At 49.7% G+C, this 20,397-nt stretch overlaps 2 protein-coding genes across 3 annotated transcripts in view; one reads left to right on the forward strand and one right to left on the reverse strand.

Annotated features, from left to right (window-relative positions):
• Window positions 1-893: 893 nt before the first annotated feature.
• TGM4 (transglutaminase 4) lies at window positions 894-13,565 on the forward strand. The gene is made up of 14 exons (XM_068405147.1): window positions 894-909; window positions 3,693-3,881; window positions 4,025-4,131; window positions 4,430-4,559; window positions 5,211-5,329; window positions 6,757-6,864; window positions 7,422-7,596; window positions 8,126-8,264; window positions 8,525-8,628; window positions 9,477-9,728; window positions 10,406-10,753; window positions 12,102-12,271; window positions 12,775-12,911; window positions 13,424-13,565. Exons 1-14 carry the CDS (start codon window positions 894-896, stop codon window positions 13,563-13,565), a joined length of 2,136 nt encoding a protein of 711 aa, XP_068261248.1.
• Window positions 13,566-14,916: 1,351 nt separating this feature from the next.
• The window catches only part of ZDHHC3 (zinc finger DHHC-type palmitoyltransferase 3), a 34,112-nt gene continuing 28,631 nt past the window's right edge, over window positions 14,917-20,397 (reverse strand). For both annotated transcript variants that reach the window (XM_068405152.1, XM_068405153.1), the window contains exon 7: window positions 14,917-18,410. In XM_068405152.1, the coding sequence (XP_068261253.1) occupies window positions 18,168-18,410 (243 nt within the window). In that variant the 3' untranslated portion in view covers window positions 14,917-18,167. The remainder of the gene's footprint in view (window positions 18,411-20,397) is intronic.

Consider the following 20,397-nt stretch of genomic DNA (forward strand, 5'->3'; position numbering starts at 1 on the left):
TGTATCTCTTTCTGGCCACTGTACCCATGTCACTGTTGGCCTGTGCTACCAGCTCCCCCTCCATGGGGTAGACTCATCTCTCCATCTTTGGTTACCCTGAGGACCAGGGTGGCATGTGGAGTCCAGCCACCTCCAGGGCAGAGACCTTTGGTGCAGCTGTCAGCAAAGAGCAGCCAGCAAACAGCTCCTGATCCCCCATGTTTCTTGCTCCTCCTGGACATGGCCTGTTTCTCCTCATTCCCACCAAGTGCTCCTGCTGGGCTGTCTCCCCTGGCATCCACCTGACCCCATGGGGAGTGGGCTGGCACCAGTATCCTTGGGCTCTCCAACCCACATGTGTAAACACTGGATTTTAGCCCACAGCTTCAAGTGCTTCTGTCCTAAACGCGATGACAAAAATCTCATTAACTTCAAAGAAAGTTAGACTGGTCCTAATGGGAAACTCTGTTTTCCTGAGGATTAAATGTTTGTGGGCTGCCTTGTAAAGTTAGCCCTCGAGTTACGGTCCCGGTAACCTGGATATTAGGGCATAGGTGCGTTCTCGTTACTCATCTAGCCCATGATTTTACTGTTTGTCAGTGAAGGGTCTGTCCACTTGTCATCTGATTGTGCAAATCCACCTTCCACGTGAGTCGGGATTTAAGTTTCGCTGTTTTTCAGGGTCTGACTATGTGCAGAGGGAGTTGTAATCATTTTTTTTTTTTCCACGGGAACTTCCTTTCTCTAAACACCACCCCTTGGCAGTGGACCTGCTGACACCTCAGAGCGAGACACTGATAAAAAGGGCAGCTTGGCTTCCTTCTCCATGCCCAGAAGCAAGTGGCAGAGGCTACTCAGGAGCTCGGAAGCTGCTGGCATTGGAGGCACCTCGGGTCGAAACACCGACAAGAACCATGAGCGATAACGCTGGTGAGTTTTTAACACTCGACACGATAGCCTATGTTAGATGTGCAGTTTGGCAGGTCTCCTGCAAGGAGGATGGCAACTCCCGCAGAGGTGGAGGGCTTCTCACCCCTCTGACTGCCGTGGGTGATACCTTGGGGAAAGGTGTTTCAGTGCCACCGCTGCTCACAGGAGATAGGTTTGCTCTGGCTGCGCAGATTCTGGTTTTGATGGATTGGTAAACCAGCTGAAAAACACAGCCCACTTTTCATCAGCCTGTAGGCATCTGGGTCTATCGGTGATAACAGGAAAGAAACGCAGCTTTTCTAAACTTGTTCTGTGTCAAGGTGGAAGGAATTTCTGTCTTTCAGGATACTTAATGGTGTAGATTATTGCTCTTTAATGATGGCTGATACCATCTGACAGAAGTTTCAAAATAACTGAAAAAGGGATTTATTTGAACTTGAGCTCCGTCCCATGGCTGTTCTGCCTGCCCGATTGCCTGAAGATCCTGCACCTACCTAGAAAGGTGCCTGAGTCACTCCTCCAGCAGCTGCTGAACCACCACTGCTGGCTGTGCTCCTGGGGCCAGCCCAACCTCAGGATGCCCAAAACCCCTGGGGTTTGGGGCATAGCTGAGCAGCTGTGTGTGTGGGCTGGGTGGTGCCTGCAGTGGAGCTGGGAGCAGGTCTCCACAGCCATCAGGAGGGGAAGGTTGTCCTGACAGCACTCCGAGCCCCTCCATTTCACACCTCTGTACTCGAGTGTGGATGAGCTGAAGTTTTCCGGGAAGTCTTGGAACTTCAGCAGCATCTTTGGGATGTGAGAGTGTTTGGTGGAGGCTGGGCAAGGATGAGGAGTAAATGCAGGTGTCCAGATTTTGTTCTCTTACAAAACTACAGTTCCCATTACACTTCCCTCCTGTCCTTCTGAGCAGCCCTTATTCCCACTGAAGCCAGGCATGCTATAAACGCTCTGCTCCATATTAATTTTTTTTTAAAACCCCATCATATCATCCTCATGGAAAAAAGGCCCCAGATCCTTACCAGTACAAAGCCTACTGTCCCCGTTTTTGTTCTGGGTGATGGCTCTGCTCTCAAAGCTCTGAACATCTTCCCAGGAAGGTAGCATGCCATGGGGCCAGCAGGTTAGCGTAGGAAGGAGCTCTAGAAGGGATAAATCGTGGAACTAGGAGATAAAAATAAAAATACTGTCTTGAAATTTCTTCCAGAAAAAGGAAAAAGTTATCTGGCAGAATTTGGGTTTGCTTCTGGACTGCCCCAGGAGCGAGTGCAGCCAGGGCTGCCTCTTGCGGCTCGAGCCTCTGTCCCATGAGCAGGTGTGTTGTCAGCGTGCTCAGCTCTGCTATAAATCGTTAATTCCTGTGCTGGCAAACCAGGGTGCCTGCAGGCAGCTGGGCACGGGGTGTGCAGGCGCCCAGCCCCATGCCTGGGGCAGGAGGCAGAGCAGCAAGCCGAAAGCAGCAGGTGGGGGCTGCCCGGGGAGGGTGGGCTGCGGCTGAGCTCCCTTGGATGCTGCGATGGGCATGCTGCCAGCTCCCTCCGTGGCATTTCTTGGCACCAGACACCACGCCAGCTGGATCACAGGGCATCACGGGTGTGTTTGCACAGGAATGAGTGCAGCGCGATTGACTGGCAGCGCTGCACGGGAACAGGTCTTTGGCACCACGCTCTGCACTGCCAGGCACCTGTCCTCTGCAGTTTTTCTCTGTGCATCCTCAACACCGATGATTTCCAGAAACAAGGGATGGAAATGCAGTCCCTGAGTTAGGAAATACTGGAAGGACAGATTCCCCAGAGCTCTTTCCCAAAGCCCTCTCCCATCGCCAGGGCTGTTTTCTGGTAGCTTCTCACCCGGCACCAGGGTTTCCATAAGGAACAAGGTCAAGCAGCTTTGGTGGCTGGAGATATGTTAATGCTGAGGAAGACACACTTCCCCTTCGTCCTTCTTAACAGGGTTAAGCAATTGCAGATGAAATTTTTTGACGCACACCCACACATCGCCCCTCACCCCCCTGTTGCACAAACCATCAGCCCGAGGCTGGCGTCTGGCAGGCAGCAAGCAAACAAAAAGCACTCAAAAATGAAATCAGTTAACGAAAGGTGATGGTCAATTTTAAGTCTATTTGCTGTACCACTGATAACTGTTATGTATTTAAGATAAATATGGTTTATGTAGTTACTAAGAAATACATGGAGGTAGTAATCTGGTGGGGATCCATGGGCAGTCAGTTCAGTTTACTCAAGGCTGCTGTCGCTGCTGGGCGCAGGTCACAGTGGGAAGTGTGCCACTGATTTCAGCCTGCCCTGGATCCGGCCCTGGGAGAGTTCCATGAGCTTCTTACGGAAGTCTGTATATGTGAATCTTTGCAAGTTCTTTTTTTTTTTCAAGGACTTGGTTTCTCCTACAACCCAAGTACCAAAGGAAGGTGACTCTATATATCTCTATATACATATGCTAAGTATTTATTTTATATTATATTATAATACAATATTATAATATATTCTATTATATTACGTTACATTATATATGTTATGTTATATTATATTATACAATACTATATTTTTATATGTATAACATAGTGTAGTTAGTATAGTGTCATGTATATATATATATAAACTCTTGTACCATCCATTAGCTCTGTCAATCCTTGGTGTGGTTCCTTGTGCTACACCATTGGACACTTTGATGTCTTGATGACCCACAGGGCTCCATTAAGAAGAAGAAAACTGCCTTTACTGAGCAAAGTCAACCTCCTTTTCTTTTTTCTTTCTCCCTCTCTGCTAAAGGCTTTCCAGGGACCGATCTGAAGGTCACTGGGATTGACTTTCTCAAGAGCGAGAACTGCCGCCTGCACCACACGGATGCGTACAACATCAAGAACCTGGTGGTGCGGCGTGGGCAGCCCTTTCGGCTCCAGCTCACCCTCAGCAGGGAGCTGAAGGCTGCCGACAAGCTGGCGCTGCGTTTCGGCATCGGTAAGCGAGTCCCCCCACTGTGGCCATCGGGCAAAGTGGGAGAGCCCCAGAAGCCTCTGGCTGCCGGTTCCTTCCACCCGGCACTGCGCGGTTGTTGCAGACCTGTGCAACCCTTCCGCATCTCGTGTTGGGTTTGTTTCTAGGCGAAAATCCAATGAAAATCAGGGGGACCCTGTTTTCGCTGAACCCGAGACGGGAGAAGGACCTTGGCGGGTGGCAGATCTCCATCATCAAGAACGACGGCAAAGAGGTAGAGCCCGTGGGCCGTGCTCCTACACGGGGCAATGGTGGAGGGCAGCAACACCAAGCCTGTTGGGAGCAATAGAGCAAAGCCTCATACCCCCGTCCTGCTTGCCCTTAGCCCTGTAATTGTAGGTGGGCAGTGGCCTTGTCCTGTCTAATTCATTGCTCCCCCACTACGCATGCAGGATGCATCCCTTCCCTCTTCCCCCACACGCATCCCCGCGGCCACCACCTTCAGTGCACATACTTCTGCTGTGCCTGTGGTGGCAGGTCCGTCATGCCACCTCTCCTTGTCGCTTCGCCAGTGCCTGCTGTCCGTCACCAGCTCGCCCAGGGCCCCAGTGGGAAAATACACCCTGAACGTGAAGACTGGGACTAACACTTACAAGGCCGAAAACGATGCTGTCTACCTTTTGTTCAATCCTTGGTGCGAAGGTGAGCGGTCCCACATCGGGGGTGATAATAGCTGCTGCCAGGGATTGCCTCTGGGAGAGCTTCTCCTCACATTTTTTCCTCCTCTCTTTCCCACATAAAGTGCTTTTTCCCCCTATAACACCACAAGCAGCATCGTCACGGAGCCAGCAGGAAGCTGGGCAATAGCAATGAGCCAACTGCTCGCTGGGGAGTCCCCAGTGCTGGGTTAAGGGGCATCTCTGTGTCACCTCTGTTTGCACCTCTGCATCACCCCTCTCTGTTTCACCGGGCCAGAGCAAAGGTTAACTGAGAGGACTGGGCTGGCTTAAAATCCAGATTAAAAAAATAACCAACAAAATACGTGTGTTTTTGGTTGGCATCAGTCCCCCAGTTCTCTCTGCTGTCTACCTAGTCCACTAAAGCGTTCGTTCGGAAAGAACCATTTTGCTAAAATAAAACAGTAGTTGTATAGCAGTAGACCTACAGGAGTAAAATAAAGGGTAGTCTTATAGGAAATTCTTTCATGATAGGAAAAAAAAATGTGAGTGCTGCATGGTCATCGTTTGGTGTGAATGTTACAGACCACCAGCTCCCCCCAGTTTAGCTTTCCAAGGAAAACTTTGTATAGCATGTGTGCAAACCACCTGACATCTGAGGGCTTTTTTGTTCCAGATGATGACGTCTTCCTGGACGATGAGGCACAGAGAAAGGAGTACGTGCTCAACGATACAGGCTACATCTACGTTGGGTCTGCATACAGCATACACAGTAGACCCTGGAATTTCGGGCAGGTAAAACACAGCTGTCTTGTCGGTGTTATTGCCCTTATTTGCTCTTTCTCCCTTAGGCATTCATTTCAATGAATAAAACCTAAAAAGAGTTTAAGCCCATGAGTAGCTCAAAGTGCTTGAATAATCCTGCCAGCTTCACTGGGAGGGCTCACCTGCTTAGAGTAATCTGTGTGCTTAAGTGTTTTCCCTAGCCACAGCTTGAGAGCAGGGTTTAATGGCATGTTTATAGTCAGATCACGAGACCCCTGGCAAAGGACACAGAAACTGGGGACAGAGCATTTCTGCTTGAAAAGATTCCCGTAAGGAGTCCTCCCCGCTCTCGTGCAACACAGCAGCGGTTGGTAACCAGCTTGTGAGCCGTGGAGAGGGGGGGAAAAACATCTGATTATTTACCTGTTGCATCATGATCGGGAATAAGCAGGGTGAAAGCACCAGCAGAGGTTGTAATCATTCAAGTGGTGCCTTCACCAACTGCAAGCTGAACTGTTGGGTGCAGGACAGTCACCCACCCTCTCAGGAAGGGTGTTCCTCCACGCTGCCTCTGAGATAACTCCAGTGGAGTGGAACGACAAACTCGCTCAGGCTAGAGATAAGAGGTGGATGCCAGAGCAGGTTTATTTGCACCCTGTAGAAAGCACACGGGCACCCAAATGGAGCATCCTACACCCTATCCAGAGAGACTTCCCCACCAAAGAATGTTGGAATCTGGTTTTGTTTTTTGTTTTTGTTTGTTTTCTTTTTTGTTTTGTTTTATAAGACAGATTTCAAGCTGCAAGATATGGATAGCCCAGCAAAAGTGCTCGTGCTGATGCCTTTTCTATGAAGAGGCCAAAGGGCATTGTCCATAGGGCTGTTCCTATCCTAATATTTATTCTGCCATTAAGCGATGAGAATTGATATTCATATTCTGCCAAGCTTCGTTGGATCGGATGTTTGACACCTCTGTGAATTGGACCTAAGGGAGCTTTATCAGCAGTTGCTAATTAGGAATTTTTTGCTGTAATAATCTGCATTTATGTACCCTTTTTTTCCCCAAGGTTTATTTAGTACCTATGTCAATAGACTGAATATCTGTAGCGCTCTTAGATTTTCATTACTCTTGTGAGTAATTTGCAGGGCTGCAGGGAGATGACGTAGCTGACTTAGGATTTCTCACAGGAGTAAAGATTGCTGGGTCAGGTTCCAACTGTTTTTGCAAGACACATGAAACAGGCTTTTTTCTTCCAAGATGGGTTTTTATTTAAGCCCTTCTTTGGAGAGAACAGCTTTGGGAAGCCCCGTAGGCTGAAGAATTCAATATCATAAAGGAAGATTAGAAGTTAGGACTAGTCAGATAGTTTCCTCCAAGTACTTAGACTTGGTAGTGATTGAGCAAATTCTATTTTAGAGCGGTGTGTAAAAATATCTCCACTTTCTTTCCAAAACAGTTTGAGGAATTCGTCCTGGACGCCTGCATGTATCTGCTGGACAACAGCAATCTCAGGCTGACCAGTAGAAGGGATCCTGTGCTTGTGTCCAGAGCCATGTCTGCTTTGGTACGGTGCTCTTGGAGAAGTGCATTGCCTCTCCACCTTTCCTTCCTCCTTCTTACTTGCTCTTCTTTCCCCGGGGCCTTGAACACCATTTCAGGATGCATCTGAAACGGGTTCCATCGGGAAACTGCAAGGAAAGAGCCAGAGGTATTGTGGGTGGAGGGAAGAGGCAAGCGAAATACAGCATCTCCCCATCTTCAAAGCTTGCAGCTGCCCTGGTGGTTGTCCTTCCCCAGCAGCTGCATTGGCAGAGCCAGCACAAGGGTTGTGTTTCAGGGGACAACTGCGCTCTGTGGTGGGACCCTTCTGGGAGCTCTGGGATTTAAGATATGAGATGCAGAGTGCGTTACAGCTGCCCCAAGCAGTGATGCCACCTCCCTCTATATATCCAGGTGGAGGGTTTCCAACCAGGGTAGCCCCCAGCTGGCACCCAGCCTCACTGGGTGTCATGGGACTGTGGAGCACCTGGGGAGCCACAGGGTGCACAGAGACCCTGGGGTTTAAGCTTCATTCAGCCTCATCCCTGTATTTTTCTCTTTTGCATGTGTGTGTGGCCACAGGTTAATGCCAATGATGACAATGGTGTCCTACTGGGGAACTGGTCAGGGAATTACAGCAACGGGACTTCCCCTATGGATTGGATTGGGAGCGTCTTAATTTTGCAGAAGTATTACAAAACAAAGCAGCCAGTCTCTTTTGGTCAATGTTGGGTCTTCGCAGGAGTCCTCACTACAGGTAAATAGTGAACTGTCTCCCTTCTCTGATATCTTAATTACTGTGCTAGTAAGCCAAATTACCGTGCCTCTGAGTACCATGGGTGGCAGGGTCTGTCGTGTAAGGAGAAGCTGGGAGATCTGGAACTGCTCAGCCTGGAGAAGAGAAGGCTCAGGGGGTCTTATCCATGTGCATAAATACCCGATGGGAGGGAGTGGGGCAAATAGAGCGAGGCTTTTCTCAGTGGTGCCCAGTGACAGGACCAGAGGTGACAAGCACAACCTGAAGCATGGGAGGTTCTGTCTGAACATGGGAAAAAAGGGTTTTTTACTGTGAGGGTGACTGAGCACTGGCACAGGTTGCCCAGGGAGTTTGTGCAGTCTCCTTGGAGATACCTCCTTGGAAATATTCAAAAGCTGTCTGGACACGGTTTTGGGCACCTGCTGTAGAAGACCCTGGGTGGACAGAGGGGTTGGACGAGACAATCCCCAGAGGCACCCACCAACCTCAGCGATTTTGTGACCCCGTGTTTTGTCTGTCTGTGCTGCAGTGATGCGCTGCTTGGGGATCCCGTCCCGCTGCATCAGTAACTTCAACTCGGCACACGATACAGATGAGAACCTGAGAGTTGATGTTTACCTGAATGAGCGTGGAGAAAAGCTGAACTGGATGTCCGTCGACTCCGTCTGGTACTGCCAAAGGGGGCTAATGCTTCCTACCCTCCCTGCCGCCCCACAGCGCCGCGTTTCCCAGCCCCAGCAGCCTTTCCTTTGAGAATTTCCCTACTGCTTCATGTTTACTGCCTGGGAGAGAGAGACAGCCTGGGGTTTCACAGGGTTACAAGCAAATCCCCATTAAACCTGCCCTGACTTAAGGATTAAGAGAGGAGATTGTGACTCTTCTGGCTGTAACAGCTCACTCCTTTTCTTTCCAACCCAAATGCACACAGGAACTTCCACGTGTGGAATGATGTCTGGATGAAGCGGGAGGACCTGCCGGCAGGGTTTGATGGCTGGCAGGCAATCGATTCAACCCCTCAGGAGCAAAGTCAAGGTAGGATTTGCCTAGAAAGGCTCTTCTGCAACTCCCAAGGGAGGCAGGGACATTTTGTATGAAAACTATGGTCCCCAGTCAGCAAAGCATGTACTCCCCATGCACATCTTCCTGCACTTGGGCAGTGACATCCTAAAGCTGGAGGTCTCACTCCTGCTGTCTCGGCCTGGGATGGGAGGAATGGCATTTCTCGCAGGCAGAAAACCAGCCTTGTAGGACACTGTGGGGACATGAATGTCATTTCAGAGGTTGTAGCACACAGCTGGAAATCAGAGCTAATTTCTCTTTCCACCATCCTCTGATTTCTTTGGTGAAGTTGAGGACTCAAAGCAGTCTGTAGTAAGAGGTGCCACAGCTTTCCCCAGCAAAGATGCTTTCTGTAGAGCTTTCCTGAGGAAGTCATGAGTCTGTCTATTGGTAAATGAGAGGAGTGACTGCGAAAATCGGTGACTACCCTCCTTGAACAGATGCAGGGAATTTGGAGGCAGGAAAGAAAACATTAATACTCAAGGCTGTGCAGAAAGTGAGGTATTGCCAGGAGATCAAACACAGGTGGCTGGACTTGGTTGACTCCATCACCGAGCCATGGCTTTCAAACTTGAAAATTATTTAAGTGAGGGGAAACACATAAAAGTTCTTACCAGACCTTGGTCATCTATAAAAAAGACTAAACAGCTATGGGATAAATGGAGGCTTTTGGAGTTCATCACTGAATGGGAGGAATATTTACTACTAAGAATCAGCTACCATGGCCGCAGATTCCTGCTTGGGTGGGTCTGAGGATGGAACGGAAATTGGAGGCTCTGCTCATGTTTGGAAAAGCAAATGGTGTTGAATGTGCTTTCTAGGTGTTTTCCAGTGTGGTCCATGCCCCCTGAAGGCTGTCCGAGATGGGGATGTGTATTTGCCCTTCGACAGCAAGTTTGTGTATGCAGAAGTGAATGCTGACAAAGTCTACTGGATCGTCAAGAACGTGAACAACGAGGAAAAGTTCATCAAGATTAGCACGGAGACCCAAGGCATTGGTGTGAACATAAGCACAAAAGCCGTGGGGGAGGACAAGCGGGAAGACATCACCACGCTGTACAAGTTCCCTGAAGGTGACTGTCCCCACCCTCTAAAGTAGTGACAAAGAGGAGACCTCTGGCCATGTAGGTCACCCCCCAGCACGTGTTTTCTCCAGGAGAAAACCGCAGGGGTAGCTGCAGTGGCAAACCCCATGTAAGGCCTAGAGCCCTGGGGGAGGTAGCGCTGCTCCTGAGCATCTTCATGCCCGCAGTGACACCTATAGGCTGCTCTTTAGGGACAGGTGCAAGCAAGCTTGCAGGCAGTGAAAGAAATGGGCTGAGTGACCAACCTAGTGGTCTGACTCACCATTGCTTCATTTCTTCATTCTTCTTCTTTTTGTCTTTCCATTCCCCAGACCATACTGGAAACAAAAAAACCCACATTGCCTTCCCAAGGTTCTCCCTGTCTCAGATCCAGCCATGTCGTGCTAGACTGTTAAACGCTTCCCAGTGAGGAGAGGGAAAATCTTAGGCTGAAAAATTTAAGAGCATCCATCCTCTAAAAGTGTCTCCTTCAGGAAATTCTTCCAGTCCGAAATGCTACAGATAGATCCAGTGGTAGCATAAGCCAAGAGGGTCTCCTGAGCTGAGACTGGAGGCGATTGGTGCCCTGACATCCTCTCTGCTCAGCAGGAGTGTAAATGAAGGGAAGGTGGCTCTGGGTGAGGAGACTGAGATACAGCTGTCACCCATCCTTTTTCTTCATCCAGGCTCCAGAGAGGAAAGGGAATCCATGAAGAAAGCTCTCTCCTTCATACGCCCTTCAGGAATGGTACCTCGTGCACACTTCGCTTCAATTGTGCCCACGGATAACGTGGACTCCAGGCCTGGGGACCTGCGTGAGTCCGTCCCCAAGACTGGGCTCCAGCTTGAGATAACCCATAAAGCAGCTTTGTATCCTGGCAATCCCCTTGAACTGGCCATCACCGTGAAGACCTCTACTCCTGGGAGCTGGACCATCAATCTTACTAGCTCCTGCCAGCTGCAGTCCTATACTGGGAAAGTTGAGGCCAGCCTTGGATATGTCAAGGAGACCATCAAGCTTGAAGGCACATCTGGTAGGCACAGAAAGCTTGCTGTGTTCTGTGGGCTATTTATTGTGTTAGTCTGGGGTTTCACTCGAGACGGTTCATAACAGCTCCACTATAGGTCAGTGCCTGGCTCCGTATGGCACGAAGAGCAGAAGTTGCCTGTCTGCTACCTGCCTGTCTTGTTACTGCGTTTGGGGGTCTTAATTATAGACCGGCATCTCACCATAGCAGGGACCAAAATGTGAAGGCCCTGGTCCTGCTGCAGCTTCAGTGAGACCGTTAGAAATACGTTAGTGTGGGCAGACAGATGTTTTCACTGTGCGAGCAAGGTGTGCTGGAGCGTCTCGCTCATGTCCTCACCATGTAGGCATCAAAGATGGCACCACAGGCTTCAGGTGCGTCCGTATGGGTCAGATCCTCACAGGATTTAGATGGCTGGAAATTTCAGCCTTTTTTTTGTTCTTGTGCTTGCCACTCTAATGTTGATCAGCTGGTGGTGATGCTGGTGAGTGTTATTTTCTGAATTCTTCGCCCAAGCAAATTTCAACCTCATGGCTGTCTGCCTGGCTGATCCTGGGATTTGCTGTTCGTTGTGTATCTTTGGGCAGCCTGGGTTGCCTTTCTGATCCCCAGCAATGTGACAGAAATTTGCTAAACAAGAGACTAACAAGTGATGAATAATTAACAGCACTTGCTCATTCCAAGCATGAGTCACTCTCTCAAAAAAAATCTTTGCTGCTAGTGATGGCTGAGATTTTTCACGCATATACTGTGGCTGTCAAAACGCAGTGGGGTAGGACACGAGGGTAGCTACATACATTTAGAGATAAGGACAGGCAATTTTTTTTTTTTGATTCCCAGAAGCCAGGAAGCCTTGTGGCTAAGGCAACATTCAGGCTCAAGTGCTGCTGACTCTGGGGCTTTTCCAAGACACTGGAAGTTTGTCCAGGCAATTAAAGATAAAATCTGAAGTGAAAGGAAAGCAGCTAATTTGATACCAAGTAGTGCCTCAGGGAAACCTCAGTGGACACGGGCTTAAATGTACCCAACCTCACGCTCCTCTGCCTCCCCCTGAGTGCCGGGGCAGCCGGGACGGACGAGGGCTGCCGAGATGCTGGATGTGAGGCCGAGCTGGGATTTGGTTCAACAGGGAGATGGTGTGGGCTCAGCCACCCTTCCCGCAGGCTGCGTGTGCCGGGTACCACTCGCCGAGCTGGGGCTTACCCCTGCAGAGCCCCCAGGTCTGGCCAAAAGCAGGATGGTCTCGGCAAATATGCCTCATCCTGCACCCTGAGGCACGAGCCACCAGAGCCAAATCTGCCATCCAGTTCGTGGGTATGTGATGAAGCACCGAGTTGTGTTTTCTCTCCCACAGAGACGCAGGTACCTCTGACAATCGCAGCCGACACATACATGAAGGTACTGGCCTCAGCGGAAGATGAACTGCTCATCCTCGTCACTGCTATTGCCGAGGTCCAGGAGACGAAAGAAAAACTCACCAAGGAGACGACGATGAGCTTCGCATACCCCCCCATCACCGTCCAGGTGAGGCAGCTGCCAGCCTGGCTCCTTGGGGACAAGTGTTAAAGCCCTGCTCACTGTCATACCACGGTGGTGTTAGCATTGCCGGGGGATCTCCCAAACAGCTGCCTCCTGCAGTACTCAGTCCTCAGTGTTTTATTTGGCTATTCAACCTTTATTTGAAAGTTGAAAGCAGCTGTGAAATGAAGATTTTACTGCCCCGTCTAAAATGGGCAGCCAGGGGCTGCTGAAGGGAAGGGGATGGAAGAGGACAGTTTGTACAGGGCCCATCTCTGACCCCACATCTCTACCTCCTGAAGGAAAAAAGTGTTGAGAAACCAGAGACAAGAGCTGGGAAAACAGCCAGTGGGGCAGAGCACACGGTGGCATGGGAGAGTGGAAAGGATATGGGGGGTTGTTCCCCACCACGCTGGTGGTGAGGAGCAAACTGGCAGCAGCTCCATCATCTTTATTACCTCTCTGATCCCCAGCATTTGGGTTTGTTTCTCTCTTTCTGCCTCTGCCAGATGCCAGAAACAGCCAAACTGAACGAGGACTTCACCTGTGACTTCATCTTTAAGAATAAGCTGAATGTGTCCCTGGACAACTGCAAGCTGCTGGTGGAGGGCTTGGGCATATTTAAGATGGCAGCGTTTGATGAGGGGTAAGGAGATGACCCCAGTATGAAAGCAGTGTGACAGGACTCTGTTTCTTTTATTTTTCATTTCCTTTGAAGAAGCAGTTAGTGGATTTGGAGTAACAGGGCCCTTTGCAAGCTGTGTTCAAAACCGCGTCACATTTGGGCACTGTCCATGCAGCAGGGAGACCCATGCAGAGGTTGGCGTGCTCAGGGCATTCAGGCACGACAGGGGCTCTCCTCACGCTCCTGCTGTGATGCCAGGCACTGCCTGGCCAGTGTGAACGTATCTGCTTCCTTCAGAGCCAAATTTAGTACTTCAGCAGTACGAGGAAGTCTGGGAGAGGTCCCCAGGATCAGTGGGACCACCAGCCAGCGCCAACCATGCCAAGCCCTGCTTGCTGCATGTTGGTCACAGGAGAAGGGAACCACCCACCCTAAACATAGGCAGCAGCCATTTCTTTAAGTGAAACGATTTGAAAGCAGCAAATAAGGACCATAACTCATGCTGGGACTGTTTGTTTTTCCTTTCTCCTTAGGGATGTAGAGCCTGGTAAGATCCTGAAGTCTAAAATAATATGCACTCCAACGAGACTAGGAGAGAAGAAAATGGTAGCTAAGCTGACCTCGACCCAGGTCAAAGGGATCTCTGCAGAGAAGGCCATCACCATCATCCCGTAGGATCGGTGCCTCAGCAGGGTGTAAACGGTGGCCTCGCTAAACGCGTAGCACTGTTGCGTGTCTCAGGCACTTCCTGCCTCCTTGATTGCTGGATAGTACTCTTGAAGTAACGAGCAAAAACTCCATTAAGCTAAGGGAATTAAACTGACTTAAAGGGCACAGTTGAGTTGATTGCAGTTAATTGTGATTCAATAAAGGTTATTAAAAGTGACTGCGTGAGTGGGTTGTGTGGTATTGCTGGGTTGGGATGGCTCTGAGCCTGTGGGGGCACATTCCCACCTCAGGCCGGGGGTCGGAGCTCACAAAGGTGCCAGCTTCGGCCACGGGTGGGTGCGAGCCCAGGGGGTGTTTTGCAGCTGCTTGGCTGTCCGGGCTGGCAGGGCTGTGGTCCCACATGGGAGGCCACCCAGAGACCTCACCGCACCACAGACTGCTGTGCAACTCAAGAAACGTTTCAAACAAATCCCTCCTGGGCAATTCCCTCTCCCTCACAGCTAGCATGCTGGGGAATGTACGGGCATACACCTTTTTGTCTCTAGACAACAAAAAGAGCAAACCTGGTGCATTCTCCCCAGACACTGTTTTTCATACTTCTTCCTTTTCTCCCACCCAATTTCTTTTGGGGATTTTTCAGCACCATTACCATGCTTCCTTGGAAAGTATAACCACTATCCTTCCCCTTCCACCCTGAATGCTGTTGGATTACAAGTTGGACCTTGATGGTGATGTACAGCTGGAGCTCTTCCAGCTGTAGTCACATCCAAGGAGACAACAGCTGTGCACAGCTGGAGCCTACCTGGCCCTGCTGCTGAGCTGCATACCCCAGCACCTCCCAAGCCCACTGGTGGCAAGGGACAGCTCTGCTCTACAGCATCACCGCAACATAGCCAGCAGCAGCCAGGCGCTGGGGTTTCCAGCATTTCCACAAGGAAAGGGGAAATAGGGCCACACAGTAGTATAGGGGTTTATTTGTTTATTTAAAAGGCAAATGCTCAAGAGTCAGGGCTGTAGAGTGGAAAAAAGAAATGGCAACTACACCTGATTATGTGCCAGCCCATAAAAAGGGAGGAGGAAAAAAGGGGGCGAAAAAAAAAAAAAAAGGTTTTGACCAGTCCCTTGAGTTTCAAACATTTAGGGAACACCTGGAGGAGTGCCCAGGTGGTGGCTGGGCCACAAAAGGCGGTCAGGCTCCCCCCAGACCCCTGCCACCCCTCTGCCCATGGCATCCCGGTGCCCCGTGGGAGCGCTGGGTCCCCGCAAGGCCACCGCCGGTGGTGGCAGGGCCGGGAGCGGGAGCTCCTCTCCCCGGGCCCACGCACAGCGACTGCACGGAAGGGAGGAGCAGGCAGTCTTTGGCAGATGAAGTATTAGTTCTTTAATAAGTACAATAGTGACCAGAGGCATAAAAAGGAGTTACAAACAGCAAAATATATATATTTTCAAGACATGTAAATTCTTTACTTGCATAGAAAACCTGCTGTAGAAGACACCAGATGAGAAGCACAAGAACGCTTTCTGTGTCCGCCACGACCTTGTCCTTCACGTATTCACTCCTCGCGCTGGAGCAGCGATGGGATCTCCAGCAGATTGCAGCACAGTGAGTGCTCTCGAGGAGCACCTTCATCAGGGCCTGGCGAGTTGGCCAGGACCATAGCAGCACAGTCTGAAGATGAAGGCACTATTTGACAAGGGGCGAGGAGTGCATGGAGGGAAGGGAAGGAAAACAGTGGGTTTGGTTTCAGTCTCATGAAAAATCACATTTGGTCTCAAGCTACCAGGGAGTCGTTAAAGAAGGCAGTTTATGCCAGAGCTGCGGATAAAACAGATTTTTCCAACTTGTGAAGACTTCTGCAATTTCTGACAGTTGCTACACTATACCGAGACAGAGAGGAGGCACAACAAGGGGTACTGGAACTTTGAGGGGGAAGAAAAGGGGGACAAGGGAGACCGACAGCCAAGAGACACCAGAGGAACCAGTTCACTGGACATAGGCAGTCACCTCACCAGGCCTTAGGGAGCACCAGGGCCAGGCTGGGCTGGCTGCCCACGGCTCTACTTAGGGCACAGGGACATGTCCCAGCCTCTCACTTGGACCATAACTGCACTGTGGGAGGAGGGGAGGTGGCTGTTCTGGCTCTCAACACCCTCTTCACACTGCTTTTCCATTTCAGCTGTTTAAAAAAAAAAAGCCTAGAAATGCCAGCACCTGAGGAACAACACAAGAGGTGGGAAATAGAAGCAAAGAACACCTGTCCTCATGATGAGGTGAACCAGGTTTGAGTGGAGGAGGCAATATGCTGCCTCTGTCTGCTTCTACCGAAGCCACATAACTGGGATCCATGTCCCGAGATGCATCACCAAAACACAGGGCAAGGGGGGGGGGGGCTCTTGCCCAAGCTGACATCCCCATACATGTGCCTCAAGGTGCTTTTCAACCATCAACTAGTTTCTCCCCTCAGGACCCCATAGCACCACGCCCACTCTGCAGACATGGCACTAGAGGCAGGGATGTTAACTGGCTGCAGAGACCAAGCAGCAAGCCAAAATTAGAAAACATGAGCTAAAAAGGGCACTTTTACTTTTCCTCCTTCAACATCCTATTGCTCCCTATAGGAAATCCCTTCTAGATCTGCATATGTCCCTGATGTCCCTTTCCTGTGGCACGCTGATAGAGAGGAACGTAGGCTGGTGCAGGAGGAGGAGAGCTTCTTCCCTCACTACCACACTGCTGCACAGAGCAATGATGACCTCATGTCTAGATGACACCTCAGTTACCCCCAAATGCAGGGTGTTTCCCTTTACCAAAAAGGTTTTTATAAATACACAGGTCCTAATGATTTTTTCTACATCTATTTTCCATTGAAAAAGAGGAGGCACCCAGAGGGGACAGGATGACAGTTTGGGAATACCCCCTGGGTTTTAGCCAAGCTGTGCTCCTAACAGTCACGGCGCTCGGTTTGTTCCCAGACCCTTTGACAGAAAGAGGGACTGCTGTGGCAGAGGACAAGTCCGGGAGAGAATCTCAGCCCTCCACAGTAGCCCTGAATGTCACACCATTAATATGTATTAAGATGCTTTTTTTGGGGGGAAAAAAAACTTGGACAAACTCCATTTGGTATTGCTTCTATAAATAACAAAAACTACATCTAGGTCTTTCACAATACCATGCTTTCATCCCTAAAACTCCTTTATCTTACTTTGGAGAGGAAGCAGTTATCTTTGGTCCACGTTACAGGGGAGGGGGAGACAAGGTCAAGCGTGTCCTGTGTGGGAAAACCAGGAGCATCTCTAATATCCTGCAAAATTTACTGACAATTAAGCCAAGGAAGATGACAAGAAGAAAAAAACAAAACAATTGAAAAACAGTCTGAATTAAAACTGCACTACCTGACGCCCAGAGCACGCCAAGCGCTCACAGAGCATCTGACTGCAGCGGTCGCCCCTGCCTGACCTTGCTGCGGATATTGCCACCAGCAGCAACGCCGCCCTCGAGCCACGCGTGTTCCTCCCACGCGCTCACCAATGGTGTTCACCAGGAGCTGGCTGCAAAATCAGCGTAAGGAAACCCTGCACTATGGCAAGCACCGATAGAACAATATGTTAAACCCCAGTAAGATTAAGAAGCAATGTTCATTCTCAACTAACTCTGGCTATTGAGGAAAAACAAACAAAAAACAGAAAGAAAGAGACACCTAAATTAGACAAGTCAAATGGAGAGAGCCAGTACCTCCATCGGCATGGTGCTCACGCCTCCCTCTCCTCTTTGACCGCAGAAACATCCCTGGTGCCTGGCCCAGACCAGCTGCCTGCTTTCTGGGCTGCAGTTTGCCCAGGCAGCTCCCGCTCCACACATCCTACATGCTAACCGCATCCCCTGGGCAAAAGCTCCCCCCCGCCCAGCAGCTCAACAACCTGGCCACTACTTGCCTGCTCTCAGCTGTGCTGGCCGTGGGCGAATACTACCGCTGGCCCCGGCACCGCTCAGCCAAGCACCACCAGTCTTGGGCAGCCCCATGACCACGGAGGGTTAAAATTTACCTCTGGAGATATTTCGGAGCCCAAAGGTGGCTGAGCTCGCCCATCTGCTGTGTCTGTAGCCTGGTATCCCACCTCTGCTAAGCCCTGAGCATCAGCAGCTTTCGTAATCCAGAGGCAGCATCCATGGGATGAGCTAAAAAGGGTGCGTTTTTCAAGAAAACCTTTAGAGCTGGGCTAATCTGGCACGGCGCAGGGCTCATCATTCAGCCCTTCAAAAGGCTGTAAGAACAAAAGATTAACCGGATTCCTCAGGACTGCACATTTAGGGGAGCTAGGACCAATCTATCCGACAATTACAAACTTTCCTTAAAGGCCACGTAAGAAAAGCTCAATAAAGCAGTTGTCGCAGGTCCGAAAAGGAGCTTATGGACCTCGTCATTTATAAAGCTTTCTCTGGAGATTTGCATTGCTTCTGCTAGTGCTGTACCTGGCTTCCAGATAAACACTCCTGAATTTTTTAATGCACAAAAGTATGTTAAAAAACAACCCCTTAAACCTCCAGCAAAAGTTGTTATTTAAAAAAAAACCTGAAAGCTGCTCTTGACATCTTGGAGAATGTTATGCTTATTCATGTAACACTTGGACGGCAACATCTTGAGCGAGAAACTGCTCGATTTCTTCTTGGGTCATTATTGCAGACGCAGGAGCTGCTGCCACCACTTCGCCCGGTGCTGGGCTCTCACAGTTCAGGTTTGAAAAGGGATTGAACCAACCCAAGGAGAAGGCACCACCGAACGCCAGCTTCATTCCTTCCCAGCCACTGATCTTCTCCCAGGTTGGCTTCTGATTTTTAAGGCGCTCAATACCCTGCAAGAAGAGAAGAGTTTTGGGTCGTCTCATGTTTATAGCAGGTATAACCGCTACAGCACGTGCAGAACTGCCCATCTACAGCCAGGGCATTGCTCAGATTTTAGTTACCAACGAAGACAGACGGCCTGCGTTACTGAGGGTTTCACAACGAAACCCTAAACCGAGACCAAATTCACGGACAATCTGAATCTCAGTGACTTACTTCAGTACGAGTTGCTATTGATTTTTATGGTAGACGGCTTCTAAAAAGCCATCCCTTTTAGAAACTTGGATTTCTTCTCCTGATGCTTTTTTAATCCCTCCAAGGAGTAACAAAATACAATTACAATGTAAAATTTCACCTTATTTGGGAATTTTTACTATAGTTCAGATACAGGCAAAATACCGCAACTTTTTCCAGTGATCAGGAATTTACCACAGCCGTATCTAGGCTTGTCGCTAGAAGCTGGCATAAGAAGTAGTTTACTCTGTGCCAATTAAGAGCAAATAATTAAGAACACAATTTCCGTTTAACAAATTGTCAAAGACAAATCACAATGCAAGCTGGATGCCCGCTGGGACATGAGAAAATCTGTACAGGTGGAAGAAGAGACCTCAAAGCGTGACTGGTGCCTTGGTCAGTCATTATTCTGATTCATCCTCCCTCTAAGAACATTAATTTTAGTAAAGCAAACATGTTGATTGCATTTAAATAACAGGTCCTTCAAATTCGAGCAGCGACATCTTTTTCTGGTAGCCTTCTCCATGTAAAAATAAGGAACTAAGAAATTTTATTTTATTCTTTTTTAAGGCTACTGCTATGTGAAATAGGGCTCAATTTTTTATGCCCATCTTCTGTACCACGCAAGAGTCAGGTGTCCAGCTGCGTATGATATGCTCACAATGACATACAAGTGATCACGTAGAAAGTCTGTTCTTAGAGAAGCAAGAATACTGGATCCAAGTTTTGAGACACTCAAGAAAAGGAAAAATGAGCAGATTCAGCTAAAACCATTTAAAAGAGCAGTTTTAGAAGAGCTGGATGAAAAATACACTTGTCACGTTCTAATTCTGCAGATTTTCCCTAATGACCCATAAAACATTTCAAAGCTTTGCGGGGGGGGAATGAGTACACGCAACAGCTCAGCAGCACCATAGCTGCACTCGCAGTAACCCTTATAACTAACACGACATTTTAACACAGCAGCAGCTTGGCCCTGCAGTAACATTGAGTCAGCGTGAGCAGGCCTGGGAGGAAACACACCACAAACCAAAGCATTGCGTGCAAAGCTTTTGTGAGCTTCAGTTATGCCACATTTCTCGCGCTGACTTAGGAGAAATCAATCCAGCAGCAAATGTGCAGAAAGAAATGGCCCGATACTGAAACGTGAGTCTTCAGGGTTGCAATTTTGGGAAATGTGCAAGCCCTGCAGCACAAACGCGCATCTTGCAACGCTGAGCACGAGCACGCGTCCCTTCGCTCTGCTCCCAAGCTTGCCAGCGCGCGGGTTTGACTGTTCCAGGGAAAATCCCTTGCAGCCTGCGGCCCCACGGGATGGGGCACTCGGTGCTGCCGGGCAGAGCAGAGCCTTGGCAAAGCGTTTCAGCGCTACCACACGTCTTCCCTCCGGGATGCTCCCGTTCCGGCGCCCTACGGCCGCGCGACCAGGAGGCAGGCGCTTCTGCAGCTTAAAGCAGAGGAAGGACCTTTGGTTGTCGGCTGCTCCTGAGCAAACTGCAGAGGTTTCTAATGCGTTAGTAACAAACCGTCACCAGCATTTATTGCGTGAGTACCCAGACAGAAGGAACACAAGTAATACAGGGCAGGAGGACGAACAGACACCAAGCATTGAAACCCTTCCCCGGCAGCACAAGCTTTATCCCTGCCCCCAGTCACGTGTGTAATCCGATTCGATCCCATCTAAATTGGGAATAAGGATCTTGAACGCTTCTGGGCAGCGACCCCTCTCTTCCCTCCCCAAAACACCATCGTTCACCTGCTCCG

The sequence above is a fragment of the Nyctibius grandis genome, chromosome 7 (genome assembly GCF_013368605.1).
Source record: "Nyctibius grandis isolate bNycGra1 chromosome 7, bNycGra1.pri, whole genome shotgun sequence".
Lineage (NCBI taxonomy): Eukaryota > Metazoa > Chordata > Aves > Nyctibiiformes > Nyctibiidae > Nyctibius > Nyctibius grandis.

Coding starts and splice junctions, on each gene's coding strand:
- TGM4 (XM_068405147.1), top strand. Junction 4,132..4,429: donor TCAAGAACGACGGCAAAGAG/GTAGAGCCCGTG, acceptor TCGCTTCGCCAG/TGCCTGCTGTCCGTCACCAG. Junction 5,330..6,756: donor GACCCTGGAATTTCGGGCAG/GTAAAACACAGC, acceptor TTTCCAAAACAG/TTTGAGGAATTCGTCCTGGA.